A 20,174-nucleotide genomic window follows, 5' to 3' on the forward strand; every position below is an offset into this window, starting at 1 on the left:
GATCTCTTGAAGGACTTCCTGAGCTAGCTCCCACTCGTGGGAGACTGTGCCATGCCTGCTCACAGCGTCCACCGTCGTGTTTTTCTCCCTGGCTAGATGAACTGCCGATAATGAGATTCCTTCTTGAATTGACCAGTACCAGAGCTGCATTGCCTCTCTGCTCAGAGGTAGCAACCCTACACCCCCTCTTTTTTTGAGGTAATGCATGGCCACAGTGTTGTCCGTCATTATTAGGACGTTCTTCCCCTGACCGAGGGCAGAAAAGCCTTCAGCGCTAGTCTGATTGCCCTTAGCTGCAAAAGATTGATATGTAATTTGGAATCTGAGGGAGACGGACTGTTGACTGTCAGATCGTTGGTAATGGCTCCCCACCCCATGAGTGAGGTGTCCGTCACTACTGTAATCTCCGGCCATGGTCGCCAAAAAGGGTTCCCCCTTCAGAATGTTGTCCTCGCAGGCCAACCACAGGAGATCCTGCGTGACCCTGATTGGAACCTGAAGTAGGTCCGACATCTTTCCTGAGAACTGGGACCATTGAGTTCTGAGAGCCCACTGAAGGTTTCTAATTCTCAGGTCGGCCTCTGGCACTAGGAAATGCAGGATGCGATGATGCAGAGCAACCTCAGAAAATCGAAGGCGGGAGACACTGGGCACTTTGAAATTTGGAGACCATTTGTAGAATGTCTTGAGCCCTCACCTGGGGTGGCGAGCTCTTTCCCAAGGATATATCCAGTACAGCTCCAATGAACTGGAGCTTTTGAGAAGGTGTCATATGGGACTTCTTGTAATTGAAGGAGAAGCCCAGTCTGTGAAGAGAGTGGCAGGTGACATTGAGATGATCCCGGACTTGTTCGGGAGAATGCACCCTGATCAGCCAATGGTCCAGGTAGGGGTAGACGTGAATCCCCCCTCTCCTGAGACTCGCTGCCACCACTGCCATCAGTTTGGTGAAAACCCTTGGGTGGAGGTTAGCCCGAATGGCAGAACTCAAAATTGATAATGAGAACTGCCAACTGCGAACCTCAGGTATTTTCTGTGCTTGAGATGGATTGGTACTTAAAAAATAAACATCCTGAAGGTCCAATGACACCATCCAATCCTGAAGTTGGAGGGTCTGAAGGATCTGAGAAAGTGTGACCATGTTGATATTGTCCTTTCTGAGAAACTCAGTCCTCCATCCTTTTTGGGTATTAGGAAATATGGAGAATACCATCCCTTGTCCCGCTCCGCTACAGGCACCGAGTCTATAGCGCCCTTCTCTAGCAGGGTTAAATTGTCCTGCACAAGAAGCCGATCTGGAATCTTCAAAGAGTAGCTCCCCGGTGGATTGCTCTGAGGTCTCTGTATGAAAGGAAGGCAGTACCCTTGGGCTATGGTTTCCAATGCCCAAGCATCCGAAGTAATGTCTCGCCATTATTCTAGATGTTGAGAAAGTCTGCCCCCCACTGGTGAACTGTGACTCAAGACCTCAGAGAGGTTTTCAGGTGACTGATCCATTGGCAGATGGTAAAGATGCCCCTGCTTGAGCTGGCTTCGACCCTCTCCCTCGTCCACCACAATCAAACTTTCTTTGGCCTCTTTGGCCAGCCATTCCTCTTGCTCTTCCCTCTCGCTCTTCCAACTGAGGAGCAGTAGCGAAAATATCTACCCCTCCAAGTTTGTCCACTAGGACGAAAAGTCCTAATAGCGGCACCTAAAGATTTGGCTGCCACCTTAGAGGTCTGCAACTTCTCAAGGCTTTCGTCAGCCTGGTTGCCAAAAAGGTGAGACCTGTCAAAGGGCATGTTGAGGAGTCTGGATTGCACATCCGGTGCAAAACCCGACTTCCTCAACCACGCAAATCTGCGTATAACGGTGCTAGTAGCCATGGCTCTGCTGATGCTGTCAGCAGAATCCAGACCTGACTGAAGAGACTCACACGTGGCTTCTTTGCCGTCTCTAATTATGGCCAAGAACCTGTCTCTTTCATCCCCCTCGGGAATGTGCTCTGCCGCCATGGAAATGCAGTCCCATAGAGTGAATGAAAATCTTGCAAGGGCACATGTGGAGTTGGCTGATTTGAGTGCCATACTCCCTGCAGAAAATACCTTCCTTGCCCATCTATCTACTCTTTTGTCATCCCTATCTGGATGGATGGTAAGGTAAGCTGCTTGCTTAGAAGTTGCGGTAGCTGCCGTACCACCAGACTCTTTGGAGTGGGGTGTTTAGACAGATAGTCAGGGTCACTACTGGAAGGGTGGTATTTCTTGTTCAGAGTTTTATTCACAGCCGGATTGGTTTCTGGTGTCTCACAATTCACTGCCACCCTTTTTTGGAGAGCAATATGGAAAGGTAATATAGGATCTGTCTGTGGACCCTTATCCAAGATGTCCGTCAGATCTCACCACTGCTTCGCTGATACACTCCTTAGACTTGAGACCAGTTTGAAGGGACTCGCACATAGCATCCTTCTCATCTTTAATAATGTTAAAAGATCTGTCTTGTTCTTCCCCTTTGGGAATATGATCAGCTGCCATCGCTATACAGTCAAATAGGGTAAATGTGAATTTAGCAAGTGCGCATGTGTTGTTCAGCGACTTAAGGGCCATACTCCCAGCTGAGAAGACTTTTTTTTGTAGAGGCATCATAACATTTGTCATCCCTGTCTGGGGGAATCGTTGGGTAGGCAGTTTGTTTTGAAGTCAATGTGGCGGCCTGTACCACCAGGCTTTCTGGAGTTGGATGTTTCGACAGATGAAAATAAGGATCGCTACTAGAGGTCCTGTATTTACTTGTCAATTTTTTTTATTTACCGCCAGAATTAACTCTGGTATATCCCAGTTTGCACTGACCTGCCTTTGCAAGGCTGTAGGGAAAGGAAGAATAGGATCCTCTTGGGGTCCCTTGTCCAAAATGTCTGTCAGGTCATCCTGCTCATAAATTGGTGCAGGCCTGCCCCACCCCAAGAATTCAATGACATTTTCCATTAGTTGTCTATATGACCCCTCTGCGTGATCTGAGGGGTCTGGTCTGCCAAATTCAATCTCTGGGGAAGTGTCTATACCACTTGCTGTCTGTAATGTCTCATAATGATCCTTCATCCATGACTCTTCTGATAATCGAGCCTCTGGAACGCCTACTGTTCCATACTCCAAGCCAAAAGGTCGATTTTCATCATCTGATGGCTCATCCTCCTCATAAATTGCCGAAAGAGATTTGAAAAAGTTTTGTCTTGGCAGTGTAGTAAAGGATTCTTTAGACTTCTCAACCTCCTTCGACAATTTCAACATTTTTGTTGGCAATGGTGTCAATGTTTTCGCGCCATCGACGTCGAGGGCTTCAACAACAATGGCGTTGAAGATTTACCCGATAGGGACGTCGAACCATTCGATGTGGAAGGTGTTGAAGATTTTGGCTTCGACAGAGCAGGTTCGAAGGGACTCAAGGAGTTTTATTATGGACACCCAGGCTCAAGGGCGCACAGGTTTTGTCCTTTGCCTTTTCCTTGTCAGGTTTTCCCTCGACAGGGGCATGGCTTCTGCTCTTCTGTTTCGAGGGGGTCATACCGCATTCTGGAATACTTGGAGCATTTTTTGTCTGAATCTCTCCCATTCAGTCGGTGAAGCTAATCATCAGTCAAGTTACCAGTTCTGGGGAGGAACTCGATGAAGAAGACAGCGACCTGTGATGTCTTTTCTTCATTCGTCGTGAAGATGAAGATGAGTGGTGAGATCCACTCCTAGATCGAGATATTTTAGCTTTCTTCCGACCTGGAGAGTCGCCCCTCGACTCTTCAGAGGATCGCTTTTTCAACAGAGTCGTCGAAGGGGATTTATGTGTCGTACCTGCAGCCAACTTCCCTTTACGTCCTTTCAGGGCTTTCACCGTCATCAAATGGCAGAATCCACACTCCGATGTCTTATGATTGGATCCCAAACACCACAGACACACCCAGTGGGGGTCTGTAAGGGACATCTTTGTCCTGCAGTTGTGGCATTTTTTAAACCCCGACCTTGGAGTCGACAATGCCGAAGAAGAGGCCATAGTTTACGCAATACATTCTCAAAGGAACTGTGGTTTCTCTGTACCAGTGGTGACGTCGACATCGGCCGGAGACCCTCGAGGAACATCGAGTCGACCGGCATCGATGTGCAGCGCCCCCTGCTGAAATTATTTTCCGAAGCAGCTGGCTCTGAATATGGATATATCAAAAGATGAGGAATGAGATTCCAAGATGGCCGCGCCGCTGGGAGGACTGTGAGTCCTGGGCTCCCGACCTGCTAAGTTTGGCAACCACCTTTGTTGCATCACCAGCCCTCCCCGGCACCTACAGCAGATAGACTATACCCCCAGAGCAGAGCGGGACCACAAAGTCACGAGCGGAGCGGCCCCCCCGAGGTGCGGCGCGGGGACCGGCTGGTTGTTCCGGCGTCGGCCCAAGGGCCCAGCAGTTGCAGCGGGTGGGGACTCTGTTGCGGGTGCCTTCCGGCAGTCCCCCGACAGCAGGGTTCAGTGCCCCGCAGCGATCAGTTGCGGCAAGCTGGTGGGGAGGAGCAGAGCGGGGGACCTCCCCGCCTTGGGCGGCTGCTGCGAGGACCGGAGTCCCAGCGGAGTGGAGATACGGGGGCCGTAGCAGGGGGATCCGGAGGTGGTGCTGGGGCGCGGGCCTGCCCCTCTCTGCCCGCACTGGGTCCTCTCGATTAATCAGCCCCAAGAGGAGTGGTGAGGAGCGCTGTTAATCCGGAGGGGGATGGGGACGGTGGAGTGTTTAACTCCGTCTCGCGTGACCCCTCCCCCCCAGCACAGCAAGGACACAGCTGCGTGCCTCGGATCCGTCACCTTGGAGGGTCAGAGGGGGCTCCCTTGCCCTAGTGTACCTGAGTGAGGACTGGGCACTTGAATTTTGACTTCTGGAGGAGGTCCACAGCTTTTTCCTCTTCTCCCCTGGGGCCCCCGTGGACGAGCTCTACTCCTCAGTGTGCCACACAAAGAACAGCGGCTCGGTGGCTTCTGGCGAGGGAGGAGGCCGGGCGCCCCTAGTGAGGGGTGTGGTGCGCAGTGGGAATGGCGCCACCGGGCCTGTGAACCAACCTTTTACCAGAATTATTGGATCCCAAGGTAGAGGGGGGTCCGCCAGTGGGGCTGCATATTTTTAATCTGTGAGAGGCTACCTCATCGCCATTCGGACCCCAGTGGCCCCCCAGCGGCGGAAGATCCCCCCACTCGACATCTCTACAGTCACCCCAGCGGAAGGGACACAGTTGAATATGTCAAGTAATAGAGGCAAGGACATGCCGGCCCCCTCCAAAATGTTCCAAGAAGGGGATGGAAGGTCCCCTCACGAAGATATGGGCAAAAGAACCCGGGACAACAGAGAACCAAGTAGCCGGGGACTGGTCTGACGGACAGCTCGCGTCCATCCACCAGGGGGAACACGACAGGCCAGTCTCACAAGCAATGCTCTCACAATTTATTCAAGATCACAGCTGCAGGGCAGAAGCAGATGGATAAGCTGCGAGAAGACTTGGCGGAAGGTCTCAGAGAAATTAAAAGGGACATCAACAAAATGGAGGAGAGAGTCGATACTAATGAGACGGCCATTCAGGAGCTGACAGAGGATGTGAGGAAAGTCGACAACGTCCTGGAAACGTTGGCCGCGGCAACACAGAACCTCGAGTTGCAGGCTGAAGATTTGGAGAATAGATCAAGGAGAGCGAATATCAGAGTCAAATCCCTGCCTGAAGACATTCCGGATCAGGACTTATCCAAGACACTCAAGACAATTTTTGCAGACCTCCTCGACTCTGAATCCGAATCCGAGATGCAATTTGACAGAATCCACAGGGTGGGCCCGCGCAGACTGGAACCTGGGGCGAGGCCCAGAGATGTTTTAGTGGCCTTCCACAACTATGCTATGAAGGAGAAGGTTCTGATTAATGCTTGGAAAGCCGCTCGCATTACCTACAATGGCCATGATTTTTTTTGTATCAAGATTTAGCCCAGATAACTCTAATTAAAAGGAGGTGAATGGGCCTGGTATTGTCCTTCTTACGCTCGCAGCAAATTCGCTAGATGGTCCCACCCTTTCGGTCTGAACTTCACCTGGCAGGGCTCTCATCATAAGATCACTACTTGCGACCAAGGTTTGGCCCTACTGGGTCTGGAGGAGCAGCCTTTGAGACCCCCAGCGGCAGGGGAAACTCTCCCGAGTGGGCGGAAACTGTGGGAATGGTCTACAGTCAGGCCTAAGAGAGCGAGAAAGAAGGATCAGGGAACGGTTCCCAGGAATAATATCATTATGACGGACGAGGGCCCCCCTGAAGGGGTTAGGGGACCTTTCATTGATCTCAGAGTGTTTAAGAGGTCATAGAATGAGCCCAAGGAGGGTGCATGCCAAAGTTGTTGTGTGTTATACTTCAGGTGGTACATTAAGTTTGTTAGAGGCAGCAGGGAGGGAGTCAGGTGTCTTGGAATGGGATTGGGAGATCCTGTGTGGGGAGGTTCTGGGTTACTTTGAAGGGTCCGGCTCTCGTCTATGCTATACGAGGGGGGCCTTGTGCCAGCCGGATTCGTCTGGAAGGGGAAAAACAGGGTGGGGGAAAGAGGGGGGGAGGAGGGAAGGGGCAGGGAGATCTGTAGAGGGGCAGGAGAGGGGAATCGGGGGGGTGTTATTGATCCAGGAGGCCATAAGTGCCGAGCAACACTATAACTTGTATAATGGGGTCCCAAAATCAGCAATTACCTGAGGCCCAGTTTGAGAGGAAAGGAGAATGCTTGTCCAATTTAGTGTTCCCTTCTGAAATGGGGCAGCTGAAGCTACTGTCTCTGAATGTTAATGGGATGAACTCCCCGCATAAAAGACAGAAAGTGGAGAGGTTTGTGCGGAAGGGGAAGCCCCAGGTAGTTATGTTGCAGGAAACTCATATTTGGACCCAAGATTCCCATAGAATTAGAATATGGGGATACTCTCGGCTCCTACAGGCCACCCAGTCCACTAAAACGGGGGGGGTGGTCATTGCTGTGCGAGACGGAGTAGACTTGACGGTTAAGGCCACACAGCGGGACTCCCAGGGTAGGTATTTGGTGGTGATGCTGGAGGGACGGGAATAGATTTACACTGTTGCAACAATATACGCACCCAACACGGGCCAGGACCCATTCATAATGAAAACCCTCACTAAATTGAGCAATTTCGCAAAGGGCTGTATCATATTAACCAGGGACTTCAATATGGCCTGGGAGCCCCACAGGGATAGGAGTAGGGTGCTTTGGGGCTTGCAGGAGTGGCTCTCAGGGGACCTAAAAGCGAAAATGAGCGATTTGGCGCTGGTGGACGTGTGGAGGGAAACTCAGGGAGATGTTCCAGGATATACGTTTTACTCGCACACACACAGAACCCATTCACGTATAGACTACGCCTGGGTGTCTAGTTCTCTCTTAGGAAATATAAAAGACATCACACTAGGTCCTATCACGGTCACTGACCACGCTCCTATCCTGTTGGCGATCACTAGACCAAGCGGAGCCCCGGGTCTGTTGAAGTGGAGGTATCCTTCGACTCTCTTTAAGGACCCTATTCTGGTTAAGGAGGTGAAACACGAGCTTGAAGAGTTTGTCACTCATAATAGCTGGGAGGACACTATACCTCAGATATGGTGGGACGCCCTCAAAGCTACGATAAGGGGGAAGATAATAGCTATTAAAGCAAGGAGGGAACAGGAAATGCGACTGGAGGAGGAGCGGCTGGGAAATAGGCTTAAGGAGGGAATGGCTAGGATGGCCGAGAAACAAACGAGGGCCATTGAAAGAGAGGTCCGTATACTTAGAGCCCAGCTGAATCTCATCCACTCTAGGGATGCGGAAAGGAGTCTGCTCCGCTTGCGACAGAAATATTATGCTAAGGCGAATAAAACAGATCGCCTGTTAGCCAGGATGCTCCGGAGGGAAGATAGGGAGAAAACCATCTTGAAAATTAAAGGAGAGGGGGCACAGATTTACAGCTCCAACAGTGACATTGAGAGGGAGTTCTGCAAGTTCTACACAGACCTATATTCCTCCAGTGACCCAGATGTTAGCGCACACGAGGGATACCTGGAGAGGGTCAAGCTTAGCCCTGTAACGAATTAACAGAGGGAATGGGTAGAGGGGGAAATAACTTCGGATGAAGTTAGAAAGGCGATATCTACCCTGGCTGTCAATAAAGCCCCGGGCCCGGACGGTTTCTTAGCCGAATTCTATAAGTTACATAAGGAAACTTTAATCCCCCATTTTACAAGACTATTCAATCACATAGGGGTAACGGGGGTGTTGCCTCGGTCTATGGAGGAAGCAAAGGTGATTCTTTTGCACAAGAAGGGTAAGGACCCAGAGAGGTGTGGGGCGTATCGACCAATCGCTTTAATAAATGTAGATGCTAAGCTGCACATGAAGGTATTGGCATCTAGATTGGACAACATCATGCCCACTATAGTCCAGGCCGACCAGGCGGGTTTTATTAGGGGACGCCAGATGGCAGACAACGTGAGAATAGCTCACCTGATGAAAAAGACACACAGGAGGGGGTTTCCGGCCCTCCTCTTGGCTATCGACGCCAAAAAGGCATTTGATCGGGTAGAGTGGGGCTTTCTCCGGGCCATGATGCTTAGGATGGGGTTTGGCCCTGGATCTGTGGGCCGGGTGATGTCCAGTTATCAAAATCCGAACCTTAGACTGGCGATTAATGGTCGAATCTCAGGTCCTGTGGCGGTTCACCGAGGTACAAAACAGGGATGCCCACTCTCCCCGCTGCTATATGCCCTTCATTTGGAGCCTTTTTTGACAGCAGTTAGGGATGCAGTACATATAAACGGCATACCTTTTGGAGGGCATGAGCATAAAGTGGCCGCCTTTGCAGATGATTTGCTTTTCACGTTCACCAACCCGAGGGTGTCTCTTCAGGCGCTCTGTGAGGAACTGGACCTTTTTGGACAAGTTGCAGGGCTGAAAATGAATTCTGGTAAGTCAGAAATACTGAGCCTGGGGCTGTCGCCTTCCATGGAGCGATATATTAAAAATACTAATGATTTTGTTTGGGCGGACAAACACATTAAATATTTAGGAGTGCACCTTACAAGAACAGTGGGAGAACTTTTTAGGGCCAATTACCTGCCTCTGGTTGGGAAAATCAAATCAAAATTGGTCGACTGGGGTCCCCTGAGTATTTCCTGGCTAGGTTGCATTAATGTACTAAAGATGGCTATTTTACCCCTGCTGTTATATCGTTATGCGGCCCTCCCAGTCGCTATCCCACGTAGCTTTTTCAGAGCTTTGCACAGGGTTACGAGCCTGTTCGTTTAGAATGGGAGAAAACCAAGGGTGTCAGCTTCTCTTATGAGGGCCCTTAGCTCCCAGGGGGATTAGGTGAGCCAGACTTTAGAGCGTACTATATAGCTGCCCAGATTAGAATCATCAGAGATTGGCAGAGGGACGACTGGAACAAGCTGTGGAGGCAAATGGATAGAGCGGTGGTAGCGGGGCATCTGGAAGGAATGCTTTGGAAGCCAAGGGCAGCTAGATCTCCTCAAATGTATGCTAGTAATATCACCTCAGTGGTGGGCGAAGCATGGGACTCCGCAGTAATAGGTTCCCACTTCATCATGTTCCCCTCCCCATACACCCCTATATTTGAGAATCCGCAATTTACTCCAGGCTGTAAGAACAAGAGCTTTGATGCATGGTTCCAGGGGGGCTGTCGGATGCTACGAGATATGTATCATGAGGGGTCAGTTAAGGACTTTGAAAAGTGCAAGGGGGACTTTAATCTAGATGAGCGTCATAGATATGGGTACATACAATTGCGGCATTGGCACTCTCACCGTGAGATGCATCAGGCAGGCACTCAAGCGCTAACACCCTTTGAGAAATATTTGGACTCGCATTCGGGGGACAGAGAATTAATGGGGTCCATTTACAGACTAAAGAGGGTGAAAATCCCCCACCTAGGATTTACATGAAGAAATGGCAGGAAGATACAGGGGCAACCATTGAAGATCAGGAGTGGCAACAACTGGTTAAAGCGTCTGGTCCAATGGCACCTAACCCTGATTAAGTTAAACAAGATCTATCAACTTTCATCCCGGGAATGCTGGAGGGCCTGTGGGGGAATTGGTACATGGGCTCACATATGGTGGGACTGCCCAAAATTGGAGGCGTTTTGGGGTCAAATAAGGCAGGCAGTGGTGCACACCTTGGAGAATGTTGGGGGTAGGAATAGAGGGCTGGTCATGATGTCCTTGGGGGGAGTTTTGGGGAAGAATCCCACCAGGTCCCGCCGAAAGGTTTATGTCATCATGATGATGTCGGCGGCCCTGGTGTTGGTGCACCGATGGAAGTCTAAGGACCCACCACAAGAACACGAGTGGGTTACCAAAATGTGGTTGGTGTTGGCTATGAGTGGCTCACTTACTCAATACAAGGAGAAAGTATGAAATTTAGGACGGACTGGTCCCAATTAATAGCATATTTAAAGGAGGGAGCACGCAGAGCATGGTGCCCGAAGTCTATGACACTATTGGGAACTGCAGGAGGAATCAGATATATAAGATGGACAAAGAGAGGATTGGTATCAAGGAACCCTCGATTAGGCGTATGGGACCTCAGTACTTGTGTGGACGTTTGGAACTGTTTGGAGACAGCAATAGGGGATGGGCGACTCCTGGATCATGTAAAGAGGAGGGGGGGGGGAGGCGGTATGGGGAGTTTTGTTCAGTTGAATGATTCATTGTTGTAGTAAGAAATGCTAATAAAAACCAAGCTGAAAAAATAAAAAAGATGAGGAATACGTGGGAGGACACAATCCATTTGAAATATGAGTATTATGCATAAAGGGGAATAAGTCAAGCACGGAAATCTGCAAATATGCCTAGTGCCATGCTTCCTCATTATCTGCCTTTCATTTGAATACATCTGTTCAGATCCACCCAAATGCAACTTGCACTCTTACCCATCCTATTGTCACAAGTAATGGCTTAGAACAAGGCTGTGTACTACCTCCAGCTTTGTTTAGCATGTATATCTCTGAGTTAGGGGAATATCTTACTAATATCAGAGCGTTTCCCTCGGTTGTGGAAAGGGAAACCATTCATTGGCTTTTATAGGCTGATGATTTGGATCTCCTAGATTATACTCTGCAGGGAGTACAGAGGTCATTGTATACTATCACCTCATATATATGAACCATATGGTAGTTAATGAGTCTAAAACGAGAATTATGAAATTCTATAAATCAAGTAAACATTGCCATTATAAGATGAAAGTTAGTAAGGTTAACCTTGAGGTGGACCACCATTTTACCTATTACGGTTTTTCTCATTTGGGATGACCATTATCTTCACCTTTACTTGAGCAGTTGAGGGGGAAATGTTATACTACTCATCTCAGTTTATTCCAATCCGAGTATGGGAAGCACTCCCTCCTGCCTGTAATTCCATGCTACAAATCAAAAGTTCTCCCAGCAGGAACTTATGATTCAGAAATAATTAACATTGAGGATCCGTTCAGGTGGGATCACTTGGCGGGATTGTTGTGGAGGAATGTCGTAGATTTACCGATTTATATCCCTATTTATGTTCTTAGGTTCAAACTAGGTCTTGCTTCCATTAAAACTATTGTTAAATGGAAATCCCTACAATTGTACTTTAAAATCTTGGATCGCCCGAGTCACTCTTAGTTTCAGTCCATCAAACTAGCCCCTTTCAAAGAGGTATCTAACGTAGCCAACACATGGCTATGTAAATGTAGGAGCTTACTCAGTGATATACGTATTTCCCAGAAGAATGCTTACTTAAAACAGATTTGGCTAAAAGGAAATTATGTTTGATGAACTGGTGTATCACTCGTGAAAAAGTACCCACACATTAACTTTTCACCTGGGTAGGTAGGGAAGAAAAGGCTTTGTGGGCATTGCACCCTTATTTGATCAAATTCCCAGATGCAATATGGCGCAAACACTTTATGAAAATTAGATTTAATATGTTAAAGACGCTTTAAATCATAGGATCTAGGCAGCCGTTACCGATATCTAAATGCAGGTGTCGTTTATGCAATATGGTCCCAGAAACTCTTTATCATATTATGATACAGTGTCCAATTCTTAGGATTGATACAACCATCCACTTTAAACGAGTTCTATATGGGTGTCCGGGAGAGAACCTCTGGGCTAGGATTTAACATGGTCGAATTTAGGGCTTAAATTAGCATCACTTTGTTTTGTTTTAGCTATTTTTAAGCTAGGAGAATTTGTAGTGTAATATTAGTGATAAAGATGTCTAATGAATTTGATAATTTTTTTTACTGTGCTTTTATTATTTTGCGGTTACGTTTGTTGTTGCATTTTACTTGTTTGTTTTGTTCTTTTCTTTTTTTTCTTAAGATTTGTATAACAACGTTATTTAATAATATGTGTAAGGTTTATTTTATAAACCATAACACAATACCTAAAAAAAATCTGGGTGATCTTGAAAACAATCAGTAGAACTACCTGCCTGGTATGTGCAAGTCGAGGACATTGATACAAACGCCTTTGGATTCTGCTTGAATTTTGTAGGTGCAAAAAAAGTAGGCATCCATAGGGATGCATTATCTCTGTGCATATGAAAATTCAATGTTAGTGAAAATGCAAGCAGATTTGCAGCATGGGGCTTCTGGGAGAGGTAGGAGCCGACTTTACACCCCATCCTCCAGCTCCATTCTGCATAAGCACAACTGTGGCACAGATTGTAATTTACAGGCAGAGAAAATTACCCCCAGTAAATTAGGATACGGCTAACTGTCTGACGTCATCAAATGATCCCCTAAGTGTTCTGAATTTGCATATGTGTATTTAGTGGATAGCACGGTAGTATGGTACTCTAATCAAGAGAATATCACAACAGTGTAAATATGGAGATAAGAGCAGGCTGTTAACATTGTTTTACATTAAGGTAATAAAATAGTTTGTGGTGGGTGAGGGGTTGAAATGGAAAATGTACTGAGACATAAAATATAGATAACATGACACAGATACTGCACCAATTACACCATGGAACATTAAACTTTTGTTTACACCCATTTACAGTTGTAAGCAAGTGAAAAAAGTGGTGGAGATCTGGTGCAGGTGTGATATGACAGGATAGATCAGTGTATTCCTCTAAAGGGTGGAAATGATGTGCGAGGGCCACCTCGAATGATTGGATGATGGTTAGGATGATCTTGATGCAAGGGGATAAAGAATTCCAGTATAGGTGAGGAAGGAGGGTAATGGAGCGGAAGCAAGAGTAGCATAAGGTGGGCAAGGGCAGAGAGATTGAGTACAGTTTGTGAGCAGAGGATTCAGGTGGTGAGTAGCGGGATATGAAGAAAGCAAGGTGGTTTCAAGTCTGAGGAAGGATATTAAAATGAATGTAATTGAAAAAAAAGAAGTGAAGCATACAGCCATTCAGCAAAGAGGCAGTTAACAGAGGTAGGAGAGAACTATCAGAGGTTTTAAATAGTGAGGGACACAAAAGTAAGTGCTTTTTGGAGTGGTGTAATGAAGTATAAATTGTGGCCCAAAAAATGTTTGAGCAATTGCTAAGACAATTTAAGAAAGGAGTCAGAAAAAAGGATTTGTGTAATGGTAGTTGAGGTGTTTGTTGATGTTTCTTTCTTGTGTACAATGTTTAAGCTAGCCACTACAGCAGTTGATGTGATAAACTGTTAAAGCTTCAGTCCATTGTCAAAGTGCAGCTTGAACCCCTCAAGCAAAAAATGCAATAAATTAGTATTTGGAAAAAGTATGATCAACCTCTATGTTGCCACCTTGTAAATTTAACACAAACGGCCATTCCTTTCACCCATGTCTCCTTTTAAGTGAGAGTCCCACACCCAATTTTAAGAGTGCAAAAAAACTTGCCGATGGGACCCTCTGTTGTTGCATCATGGATAATACTGCTACCACCAAGATGATGCATGAAATCAGCTATGGTGCCCTGCGGAGCCTCAGCGGAGCCCATCATGGAGGACAGAAGACCCTGCAACACACTGCTAAAGAACTCTGATGGCCCGATCTGTTCATCCACCGAGAACCAGCTGCCTGCTCTCTCTGGGTTGCTCTGCGGGGACAACTGGCAGGTCTCCTGTTGGTCAAGGATTCCATGGGTAGTAGGTGGTGGAGCACTCTGGCTTCGCAAGGGTGGAACAGATTGTGGTGAGGATGTTGTGTGAATGCCCTGTAAAAAAACAGAGAAGACAATAGACAAGATTTAAAATGAGCTAAGAGAAATTGGTTTTCATCACCATCAAAATCTAGGTAAATGTTATGCTTGTAAATGTGACAAAAATGAAAGTGAAATAAAAAGTAAAACACTTTTTTAAAACTATTTTTTTTAAAAACTTTTTATTTTTGTATATTAATCAAATTTGATTTTTACAAATGAAGTTACAAATCAGATTGTTCAAATTCCAAAAGTCTTTCCGTATCTGTCATAAAACTAACTGAAACGAAAGTCTTACAAAAGGTGAGGAGAGTTCAGACGAAGTTTTGAGAGAGTCAAAACGAGTTCCTGCAAAGTTCCTGCAAAGTTCAGGCACTCAAGTGTATTGTCTGTGCACCTTCGGCGTCTGCCGACTGGTTTATTCGGAGGAGAGGCTTTTCTATGTGCTGCAAAACGTTTGTAGGTAGCTATCAACCACGAAGTTTTGTCACCCATCATCATTCGAGACCAACATAGGTCTTTGTAGCTCAATACGAAGTCTGAAAATAGGTGTTTCATGTAGTGATCTCTCATAGTTGAGGTTCCTGGGCAGGAGAGAAGGAGGTGATGAATGGACTCCACCCGCTCTGGCGAGTCACAGAATCTACATCCTACGCAGGTCGCTTTCCCTCGGATGGTCAGAATTTAATTTGTATGTAATAAGTTGAACCTTGCTCTCAATAAAAGGTTCCTTGCCTGTTTTGATAGGAACTGTTTTAGAAATGGTTGAGTCTCGTTCAGTTTTTTCGGGTTTTGTGGTAGGTGGCGCGTTAATTTGTTTGCCGCCGCTTGCTCTCCTGTCATAATCCAGTCAAACTCTTTGATCTTCCTCAGAACTTTCACCGGGTTAGATTTCAAGGTTTCTTCGTCCATCCCCACCTCTTTTAAGGTTTCCAGATTTTGTTTTGTCCACTGGTTCAACATTTTACATCTGGCTCCCAGAGTTTCTTGTCAGATAAGGTTGTAAGTTGAGGGTTCTTCCGAAAGGTGACATTTTCGGAACTACATCATGGTGTTACATTTGACCGTACCCGCGAGTGATAAAAGGCCTCATTCTTTCCTGATGCATGCTATGCAGGCCCAACACCTTTCTCCAAAATTTGGCCTCCAGTTTAGGCCACAGTGTCTTAGGGATATTTGGCATCGCCTCGGCCCCATAGGTCAATGACGGAACTACTTTCATATTATAGAAATTTAAGACAGGGATCAATGAAAAGCGGCCAAATTATCTATCGATCGCACGACCTTGTGCAGCTAGCTTTCCAGTTTTTTCATTCAAAAAGTTTTGCATTGTTTGCTCGTTTTTGGTGTTGTCAAGTGTGACTCCAAGGTACTTGAACTCGCATACTTTTTCAATTTCTTTCCCCTCAAGGCTCAGTGTGGTGTTTTCCTTTCTTTTCGTACTTTTAGACAAGATGATACATTTTGATTTGTCTTTGTTGATCTCCAGATTGTTTGCTGAGATATAGTTCTGAAAGCTGCTGAGCTGGTGTTGCAAGCCTATTGATGTATAGTGAAGGAGGATAAGGTCGTCGGCGTACAGGAGTCTGTTAATAGGAGTTCTACCCAATTTAGGAGGAAAACAACGTACTTCCGTCTCTGGGTCTTTGATGTCTCCTATAAATGCCAAAAACAGTGCCAATGCCAACGGGCACCCCTGCTGGATCCCTCTGTATGTGAAGATTTCTGATGATAGTGAGCCTTGTTGGTCCAGTCGCACCTGCATATTAGTGCCGGAGTATAAGGCTTTAATTGGAGCCAGTACTGATGCGGGGCAATTCCATCTTTCTAGTTTGTTCCAGAGCAGGGACCTGTCTACACGGTCAAATGCTTGTGTGAGGTCCACAAAGACGATTAGTATTCGAGGTCCCCCTTCAAGGACTTTGTTTTTTAGGATGTTTAGCGTCAAGATGTCGCTGCTGTTCCTGTGTTTTTCTTAAACCCTGTTTGTAGAAAATCCTCTGGATTTTTTGGACCAGACCTTAAAGTTGTTTAGGGGCATGGTTCCAAAAACCTTACCGATGCAGTCTAGTAAGGCAATTGGCCTGTAGTTGGCCGGGTCGCTCTTATTTCCTTTTTTGTAGATCGTGCCTACAGTGGCCACTTTCCATGATGGTGGGATTGATTTTAACTCCGCACCGCTTCAAAAATATTTTGCTTAGAAGGTCTGCCCATTCTTCCGGATGTGCCTTTAGGCCCATATTTGTAATTCCGTCTGGTCCGGGGGCCCTTGAGTTCTTAAGGGACTTTATCGTCCTGGTGATCTCGGCTATGTTGTCGAGGCGTGCCCACTTATCCTCAGTTGAATGCTGTTTTACGTGCAAAGTGGTCTCTGGGCACTGGTACAGTGCACTGAAGACATTTTCCCAGGTGGTTTGACCTATGTTGTTTAGGATCGAAGTTTCTTCTGATGAAATAGCTAAGTTCAAGAGAGACCAAAATTCTCTACTTTTATTCCGGCTAATGGCTCTTTGGATGGTTTCTGCGTCGTTCTGATATAAAGCCATTCTGTGATTTCTGAGCAATGATTTATACCTCTGCAGGGCTTCTTTGACAAGCAGGTTTGCCTTCAACGGGCCTACACTTTTTGCCTCTCTTTTTATTTTCCTTAGTTCTTTTCTTTTTTCAAACAAGGTTTTGTCATATGTATGTTTTCGAGTACCTCCTCAGTTACGGTTGGTCTGTTTTCTTTTATATATCGAGAGAAGCAGTAGATAATCGATCTGTCTTGTGCTCTCCGAGTGGTTTTGAGCCAGGTATTTTGACTTCAGATCATTTATTGCTTCCACTGACATTTTCAATCTTGTTCCCTGGTTATTTGTCTCCAAGTACATTATAGGTTTTGTTGGTATGCCGAGGTTTGTTGGCCAAGAGACACTCAATAGGTTGTGATCGCTTGCAAACTAACGTGTCACTTCAAATGTAGTTATTATTTGTGCCAGCTTGTGTGTTGCAAAGATATAGTCCATCGTTGCTGATGAAGATTTACGCTCCCACGTCGGCAGGATCTTTGCGTTTGGTAGTACTTCGTCCATGTTGAGGAGCTCTCGTGATGACATTAAGTTCGCCCAAGCCATTCCTCTTATGTCTGCCGCCGAATATTTTTTAGCTGAGAACTGGGTTTCGGTTTTCTTTTTGCAAATTGAGTTAAGATCACCGCATACAAGCACAAATGCGGAACTAGGTGTACCGGTGTTGCTTCAGCAATTGCGTTTTCAACCATGTCTAGGAATAGGATGGTTTCAGTTGTTGCTGGATTCCAGTAAATGTTTAAGACAACTATTGCTGTCTTTGTTTCTTTGACGTTTACTTTTTCTGGGTATGACCAGTCCGCCTTGATCATCAATAATGCTTGATTGCAGATTAGAGCTTTCGCTGATGAGATGCCACAGCCGTGATGTATGGCGGTCAGGATTCCTGATGACGGACGACCCATCGGTCCTTTTTTTGCTGGAGATAAAAAGATTTCGTACCCTTCTAGTGTCGGAGCTCCGGTCAACCAAGTCTCTTGAAGACAGAGAACGTCGTAGTTCCCGAGGTTTATGTCACTGGTAGCTGTCAAGTGGCGGTGACCCCTTGTGTTCCACGAGCATAGCCTTATTCGTTTCGTTTTTTGTCAGGGGTTATGTTTGCTGGCTTGCTTTGCTCGGGAGTCGGGGTTTGCTATTTTTTCTGCCGCGTTGACAAAGCTTTCGGAAGCCAAGACCATAGACTTTGTATTGAAGATTTCTTTCTGCTGGTGTCCCCGATGGAGGGTTTCCTCCTCGTCACTTGGGACGTTGGTTTGGTGTTTTTCCGCTGACTTGTAAGGGGTCCGCTGCTGTCGTGTTTTCCACATTTGTCTATCACAAGCTGGTTTAACCCAACTACGTCTTCCTTTGGATCGCAATCTTCTGGCTTTAATTTTCTGGTGTTCCCCCGTAGGTTCCGGTGCTCTACTTGTATTGGTTTGGTTGAAAAGATCCCTTTGGATCTTCTCTACTCTCTCGTTACCGTAGCAGTTGTCCGTAGCCGCATAAGCTTGAGGTGTTTGAGATATGCCACTCACTGGGATCGGTCGCTTAATCTTTCTAATGGATTTGGTCAGATCGTAGCCCATTTTTAACAAGCTTCTGGTCTTGTATCTTAGCTGTCTCTGTACTGTCGATGAACTAATGTACAAATGCGCTATTGCTTTCTGTTTCCTGTGGCTAGGGTCCACAATGAGTAGGTCCTCTGTTTTTATCCTCTGAAGATTCGAAATATAACTGAAAAGCGCTAGGACCGAGTTTCGATTTAAAATGATATCGTCATTGTTTCCCTCAATTTACTCCAACTTTAAAATCCACCTGGCTAAGTCTTTTTTATTTGTTGCTTTCGTGTAGATTGCTGTTTTTGTAATGTAATGAGGTTTGGTCAAACCGCTGTATGTGATCTGGTCATTGCGTACCTCACTTAGCATTTTACTTCTTTTGTTATGGTCGGGTACTTCAGAGAAGGTTTGGCAGAGCTCTCCGACAATTTTCTTGAGTTTTCTCTCCGGCACTGTCCCGGGTCAGGGTCTCTTGGGTCCTTCCTTGATCTCAAGCATCCCTCACAGTTGCTTGTAGTCTTTTTACCAGACCGACTCTCTGTTAGTTCCCGGTCCTCCCGATCCCCTGAGTCATTTCTGCTTACTTGTTTCGTCTGATTTTTCCTATTCTGATTATTGATCTGGCTTACTTGATCGTTCTCTGTCCTTTTTTTATTTGCTGACCTTTGGACAAGGGAGTACGAGGTTTTCCTAAGGTCATGCAGTATCGTACCCCTTTCGGTCCTGAGCCTTTCTAAACCCCGTCCTGGCGAGGTTTTACTTGGCCTCTTCCTTTTTAGTTCGTTTGGCATTGGTTCACCTAGTTCGTTTGTTTTTGCCTTGTTTCTTTCGTTAGCGCGCGTCGGGCTGTCTGGCAACCTTTCTTGAGCTTTCCTTGGCTGTTGATCATTTATAGCACTCTGTATTGGGGACTGAGGTTCATCGAGGTGCACGCTTATATTCTTCAGCTCTTCCCTCTCCAAGAAGTCGTCAATTGTTTTCAGTGAGCGAGAATCCGCTGATGTTAGCTGCACTGGGGTCGGTTCTTCTCGTACAACTTTCTGTTGTTTCAGCTTTGGTCCCTTTGTTACTACTTTTAGACCTTTAGGTGGAACCTTTCGTGGGCGATTTAAGATGAATACTGGTTCCAATGTCTTCAAGTTAGAGGGCTCGACTAATGTTCCTGGAGGGAGCTTATCATGACTAGAGGGGAAGTTCTCTTTAGAAGTCTGTGTTAGGTCGATCATAGTCAGCGTTTGACTCTCAGAATCTTTTGTAACCACCTGATTTAGCCAATGCCTCTGTGCTGCCAGTGGTGGTTAAGATTGTAGTTCGTGTGCCTTTGGCTGGTTCTTTTCCTTGTTTTCTAGGTCCATGATGTATACTTCTAAAAAAAGTTATTTTGCTAGATATTGTGGCCTGAATTGAGGTGTGGTCCTTTAGGGTGTCACTGATCCCTTCACACAGTTTCATGAAGGGGGTTAGTGCTATTGTTACCGCCGACATTATAGATAACATATCCGTTTTCTTTGATGGCGTGGCCCCCTGGTTTTGATCTAAGCTCTGGCAATGTCTCCCTTTAGGGGGAGAATCCACCCAGAGAGGGCCGGATACAGGATGTTGGAGGCTGCTTCGATGTGGTTCCAGTGAGCTTCTTCGGCTGGCTGCCACGTTTAAGGGGTCCCATAGGGCTGGTTGATCGTGGTCCTTCTGAGGGATTGTTTTCCTAGGAAGTGAGTTGTCACTTCGACGAGGTCTAGTATTCTGGAAAGGCTCACTGTCCACTAGTCGTCCTGTCTCTCCCGGATTGGTTGATGTGTCAACCCTTTCTAGTTGGGTATCTACTTGTGTACACTGGCATCCCAAAGACAGTGGCAGGATGGCCTTGGCTTGCC

The 20,174-nt window shown here is 46.5% G+C and overlaps 1 protein-coding gene across 4 annotated transcripts in view; it reads right to left on the reverse strand.

The window, feature by feature from the left end:
• LOC138520683 (large proline-rich protein BAG6-like) overlaps positions 1-20,174 on the reverse strand; it is a 1,763,116-nt gene that overhangs the window by 817,942 nt on the left and 925,000 nt on the right. For all 4 annotated transcript variants that reach the window (XM_069632954.1, XM_069632957.1, XM_069632956.1 and 1 more), the window contains one exon: positions 13,889-14,204. In XM_069632954.1, coding sequence (XP_069489055.1) covers positions 13,889-14,204 — 316 coding nt within the window. The remainder of the gene's footprint in view (positions 1-13,888; positions 14,205-20,174) is intronic.

The sequence above is a fragment of the Ambystoma mexicanum genome, chromosome 13, assembly GCF_040938575.1.
Source record: "Ambystoma mexicanum isolate Mex_15411 chromosome 13, UKY_AmexF1_1, whole genome shotgun sequence".
Classification (NCBI taxonomy): domain Eukaryota; kingdom Metazoa; phylum Chordata; class Amphibia; order Caudata; family Ambystomatidae; genus Ambystoma; species Ambystoma mexicanum.